General features: G+C 44.0%; 1 protein-coding gene across 1 annotated transcript; it reads right to left on the bottom strand.

The window, feature by feature from the left end:
- Positions 1-2,004: 2,004 nt before the first annotated feature.
- On the bottom strand, positions 2,005-3,175 carry ANXA2R (annexin A2 receptor). The gene has a single exon (XM_029219089.1). It carries the CDS (start codon positions 3,173-3,175, stop codon positions 2,618-2,620), a length of 558 nt encoding a protein of 185 aa, XP_029074922.1. The 3' UTR covers positions 2,005-2,617.
- Between the last annotated feature and the right edge of the window lie 3,085 nt (positions 3,176-6,260).

Raw genomic sequence — 6,260 nt, 5'->3', positions numbered from 1 at the left:
CTGCATCGGCAGGCGGACTCTCAACCACTGCACCACCAGGGAAGCCCAAAGGCAGATTCTTAACCACTGGACCACCAGGAAAATCCCAGTTGCCTTCTCATTTTGATGATAGTTTCTATGGCAGTGCAGAAGTTTTTAGTTTGATGTAGTCCCACTAGTTTATTTTTGCTTTTGTTTTCCCTGCCTACCTTCCCCTCTTGAAATCATTCCATTTCTAGACTTGAAAAAATAGCTACCTGGTAGATACCTTGCTGTTTCACATTCCCAATATTGAATTACATGAATTAGCAATCATGCAAGAAATATTGCCATCATAGACATTTGTGAAAATTCCTTTTGCTTGCTTAATAAATTCTACAAAAATTCCAACATCCTTCTTTATCCCATGGGTTCCTGCTTTGGCTGTTGTGGAAGGACAAGGAGCCCAGGCAGGGGTGGCTGGTGCCATTCAGGTTCAAGACAGTTAAAAATAAAAGAAAAGGAAAAGAAAAAAAGAAAAGAAAAATAAAATGAAAAAAAAAGGAACACATAAACCTCATTACTAGAAATATTTACAGGTAAAGGCAGCAGCCATCTATACTGGAAAAGAATTTTCTCTAACAATGAAATAGATGATCATATACTGCAATAACTCCAGCTTTCCACCAGCAAAGGGCACTTCTATAGCATTCAGCATTGCTTGTCATTTTCATAACCAAAAACAACCTAAATTTATAATTTTACATATTGCAAATACACTATTTAATATTAAAGATATTCTAATATATTTAATAAAATACTAGGGTCTAGATGTATGCTATAATTTAAAATGCAAGAAGTTATAAAGTGATAATAAGAGCTTGCCTGGTAGAGTGTACCTGTCCGCACAGTCTAGGACAGTCCCAGTAATCAGTCATTCCTATGAATACTTGTGTTACTTTGGAGAGAGAACACTATGGCCTCACATCAATCTATGCCATAGTTTGCTGTCAAATGAGTTTTGCACAGAAATTTACACACAAAAGGGTAGATTCCATAAAATTATGGATTTTATAATCGCTAAAGGAACTGTAGAACTGTACTCCAAATACTGCTAGTGACTCCTTACAAGTGAATTTATAGAGAACTCTGTCTTTCCATGAATTCAAGGCTTATTTCATTTGTCTAAGAGTTGAAGATTTAAAATGACTACTGAAAAAGTGAGGATGAAATTTTAAAATAATTTATTTCTTTATTTCCAGTTCTCACTGATTTCATTTCTCACATACACTCTTTAAGAATTAAAGGACAAAAAAAAAAGAATTAAAGGACAAAGTAGGAAATTAAAGTACATTAATAAAGACACAGCAGTGTCTATAACACACACCCATGTCATCGCATCCTCTTGTTATGAGCTGTATGTTTCCCATGTTCAGGCTTCACTAGAAAAATTCCGTTTGAGTCTAAAAAAGTAAACTATCACCCTGTGGTCTAACAGATGGGTGAAAAGGATAATTTTTGCATTCCCTGGGGACCGGCCAGGGTTACATACTGGTTGAGCCACAGCATCCAGGCTGCACAGGTGGCCCATGGAATCTTGGCAAGGAAAGGAGAGAAAGGGTGAGGTTGGGTGGGATGCCAGAAACCAGAGCGATGAGGTGAAGGGTTTCCAGGAAACTGCTCCCGAGGCAGGGAGTCCCCACATTCAGACTCCTGTGAGATTAATCCCAGTGAAGGATTTTGCCCCCAGAGAAATCACAGCAGTTGAGAAATTCTCAGTATAATTGTATTAACATTTATTAAGCACTTACACTTTGCCTGCCATTGCTCTCTCAGGCCCCGTTTCAAACCCCGGATTGGGTGGACACTCTAGTTCAACTCCGAATGGTAATGAGAAATCAGGCGCCTTGGGAAGTCGCCAAGTTGGAGTTAGGAAGTGACGCGAGCCTAACCGCTCGAGAATCTGGCCGCAGAAACGCCCCGCCGCAAAAGACAATCCCTAGTTTTCTCCTGTCCGGGGCTCCAGCGCTCTGGCTGCAGGTCAACTCTGAGGTGGGGGCTGGAAGTCGGCTTTGGGGCGAGCAGGAAGAAGGGACACGCCCAGGAGAGTGCCTGAGGGAGACGGAAGCTCTGCGCTACCCGAGGCCAATGCTTCTAGATGCGTTTGGAGCGGCGACAGGCGCTGGGGGCCGTGGAGCAACGTGAAGGTGACTGGACGGCCCCACAGATGGACTGGAAGGGCCAGGGCCAGGGCGAGGGTGCAGGAGCGTTCGTCGGGCGAAGTGGAGTTCTCAGGGCTGCTGGCCGCTCTTTGCTGGATGTCTCGGAGCCCAGCACGTGTGACCCAGTTTGGCAAAGCCTATGCTGGACCCCTGGCCGCCCGGTGTGCCCAAGAGACCCTACCGGCCTCCCCCCGCCCAGCAAATCAGGGGACTGAGGGTCCCTGGTGAGAGCTGGCACCGGCCACCCCGCCCCTGCGTCGGGTCCTTCCCCCAAAGCCAAAGTAAGAGAGAGAAAGGCGTTGGAATTTGGTATAATTTATTAAGTAAGCGAAAGAAAACTTCACAAATGTCTCTGAAGACGAATTCTTCCATGATTGCTAAACGGAGAGGTGTTATTGTAATAACATCTGTCGCAAGGGATCATCCAATGAAGGGTCTCAGCGGAGATGAGGGCTCCTGGGTCCAAAGGCGGCGGGAGAGGCAGCCCAGGGTCTTCCCGGCCACTGCGTGTGGGTCCGCGGCCACCAGCCTTGGGACGTCCGGTGGTGTCTCTCCAGGCCAGGAGGAGGGCGATGCTCCGGAAGGGTCCCCGCGGTCAGAGGTCGCGGGTTCCAGATGTTGGGTTCCCGATGCCGCAAGACCCGCCCAGGGAAGCTTTGCGGGTGGGCGGCGGCCCCACCTCCTGAGGGCGATTGTGGCTCCTGGCGAGTCGTGGGCGTCTTGTCCGGGGCGGGCGGCCCAGCGCCCAGCCTGCAGGTGCTCTGCGCTCGGGGTCGGTGTTTCGGGCAGTGTGGGTGCAGACGTCCGCAGGCGGTAGAAAGTTGTTCCCCATTGAAGTCCTCGTCGTCCCCGGAGAGCTGGCCCAGCGTAGGATAGAAAGGGAGCTGCCATTCCTCAGGGTCCGCTAAGCTCAAGATTTGCAGCATCTCTGGTTCCTGGGACTCCTCTGCGGAATCCCAGGCCTCGCGCATGCAGCGGGAGAAGTTCGGCTCCATCGCTTCAGCCCCTGAGAGGAGGAGAAGTTTTCAGGGATCCCTTCCCTGCGAATTTATACCTTCCCGTCCAACTTTTTAGCTGTCCAACCAGAGGATATTAGGATGGGTGGTGTCGTTTTTCTCAGGTTTCAAATTGGTTCCAAAGGCAGGACCTGAGGAGATTAAGGGAAAATCCAATCATCTTTGATAAAGTTATTTAAGTTGATTTTGTAGATTGAGAGAATTAAAGTTTTTGTGTTGTTTGTTTTTAAAGGAACAACAGGTACAGGGCTCTGTCAAGACAAGCTATTTTAGAAGGTTACTCCTTTATGTAAAGTATCTTGTGTGGCTGACACTTTTAGGTAACTAACTGTAAGTTCATTGATTCTCAGGGCCCCTCTGCTTGAAAAGTACCATCAGATTTTACCCAGATGATCAGAATGAAAAGTTGGTCATCTTTGCATGAAATCACGCTGCTGGTCAGTGACAGAAGTCAGACTCCCATCCTGGTCTTCTGTTTGTCAATTTATAAGTTAAAATAGTTTCAGAATTTCAGCCAACATGTAGGAGGGGAGGGGTCAGGTCTAGGGACCTAGATGCAGACTGTTTGGGTGCAAGTTCTATTATTTCTATATGACTCAGCTAGTTACCTAACCTCTCTTGTCCTCATATTTTTACCTGGATGATAGCTAAACTTTAACATTTTACAAAGTATCTTTTATGATTAAATTGAATAACAAAGTCAAGTAATTAGATATCTCTGGCAGAAAACATGTTATTCATTTACAATCATTATTATTTTCATTCTTAGTGATATGATCATGAATATTAAACATAACATCCATGAATAGCAAACTAAAAATGTTGTCCTTTTGTGTGTGTTTAATCTGAGTGCATTGCTTTTTCCTTCTGTGGCAGATCTATAGTGAAATTTCATCCCTTTACATCCTTCCTCAGACGTTTCAGACTTTCTGTTGGCAAACATGTCAGTGCATCCAAGATTTCCTCTATCAGTCATTTATCTTCAATGTAACAAAGTTAGTTTAATTCAAAGTTTTTAACAAGCATGTTTTGACAACCTGCCATGAGCAAGGTGCTGTGATGGTTTCTGCACATACAGAGCTGTAGACCTGGCTCCTGCTTTGGCAGAGCTGAATTTTAAGGGGAGAGCAAAGTCACAGTCAAGAGACCATGAAGACACAGCCAAATCTTGTTCCCTATGGTAGCTGATTCTCTGCCTGGGAAGAAAACGCTAATGTTTGAGATGACTCCCACCAAAGCCAGTCTTTTTGCATGAGTTGAGGAAAAAAGACAATGGTAGGATAAATATGAGGAAAGGAAACAGAGAAAAGCAGGACAATCAAAGTGAAATAAAAATGAGAAGTAAGGAAATAAAGTGGATGAAAGTATGGACAACAGAAGAAGTAGAGGGTTGGAAGCTCTAGTCAGGCAGTGGTAAATTGAAGGGGTTTATTGGAGCAACATGGAATTTTTGCTGCTGACTTGGGAGAATCTAATAAAGACAGAAAGCTCTGCTGGCCAGGTTTAAGGAAGGGACAACAACACTATTCCTTTGAAGACATGGAGCTATTTAGCTCTGGTGGTGTAGAACCTTCCCAGAGAGTTGTTTGAACCCCTGTGTAATTTCCCCCAGAGAGGTTAGGGACAGCTAGCCTGTGTCATAGATGCATAGCAAGAAGCCACTACAGTGAGAACCAGCAATGTGGTCAGACTGTGGATGGTCTATATCAGTCACCAATGAAGTGGGGTTCACCTGATTTCAGACAGTGTCTACCCATTATTACATGTAGTTGGGATGTCTTAATATCTCTTTTAATCTGTAAGAGTTCCCATTCTCTTTTATTTTTTCCCTTTCAATTTTTGCAGAAAACAGTATGTCAAGTACTATGTCCTACCTGTTTTTTAAAGTTTCATTCATAGATGACTTTTCTGAGCATCAAGAATGGGAAAGTTCCACTGACCCTGTAAGCCAGCGTGAAGCAAACTAACCCTTCAATACTGGGCACGTGAAATAGCAAGATACCTACCAGGTAGCTATTTTCTCAAGACAGGAACGAGGTGATTTCAAGAAGGGAAGGCAGAAAGAGTATTTTATAGATTCCACAAATAATCATTGAAGTGGATGTGAAATAATGTATAGATGGACATTAGAATAATATAAGTCCATTTCTTTTCCCACCTATACCAAAAATAAGTTTTGGTCTATTGTTAGGGAAAAGGGTGTCATGAAAGAATATAGATAGATCTGTGAGAAGAGTTAACAAGGACATGTATAGGCAGGGATTGCCTTCTGGTGAGAGAGTCAGGGACAGTCTTAGTGTGAGGCAAATATTCCCAGGGATCCTAAGTATATGGTTCAAAAAGTGGGTTCCTTTTCTTGGGGGTTAGGGTTCCAGTTTGGGGGTGAGGATGCCTTGCCTATTGACTGCCTGTATATTGATAATTTTTATGCTTTTGAGAAAGAAGTGAAACAAAATGTAGGCTCCTGAAGGAGGAACCAGTTATGTCTTTCAGCCCTAGTAACTCAAGTAGGTGATAGCTGTGGGCCCATGTGATGTAAGGGAGCAGTATGATCTGGAGAGTCTGGGAAACCTGGTTGGCACTTTTTGGTATGCGAGGTCAGTAAATATTCTGATTCTATTTTGAACCGTAATTGTGCCCTGTAAGTGGAATTCTAAAGAGGTTCATTTTCTATAGTGAGTCATAGGGTACTTTCAGTAATGATAACTTTAAAAAGAAAATCAATATTTAGTTTAATTTTCTCTCTCTTGATGTGTAATTTCTTTCAGTTACCTCCATCCTTCTGTAAAAATCGATACAGCTGTTCAACCTTGTGTGATGATACTTGGTGGGATTAAAGAATGGGCAGTAGAGGAAATACATTCTGAAACAGAGTAACCCTTTTTTGGTACCAGTGCACAGTCAGCAAGCAGTGTGCTATTAGGGTGACGGTGTCCTGGCATCCAGGGGGAGAGAAGCAGTGATGCAAAGTTTTCTTATACAGGAGCTGGGAATAATGGAGTGGACCACAGTGAGGACTGGGATGTAATGGCTGTGTGAATGATCCAGGAAGAGACACGAGAAA

The sequence above is a fragment of the Monodon monoceros genome, unplaced genomic scaffold, assembly GCF_005190385.1.
Source record: "Monodon monoceros isolate NGI ecotype Baffin Bay Population unplaced genomic scaffold, NGI_Narwhal_1 Super_Scaffold_12, whole genome shotgun sequence".
Lineage (NCBI taxonomy): Eukaryota > Metazoa > Chordata > Mammalia > Artiodactyla > Monodontidae > Monodon > Monodon monoceros.
This window is presented reverse-complemented; position numbering and strand designations above follow the sequence as displayed.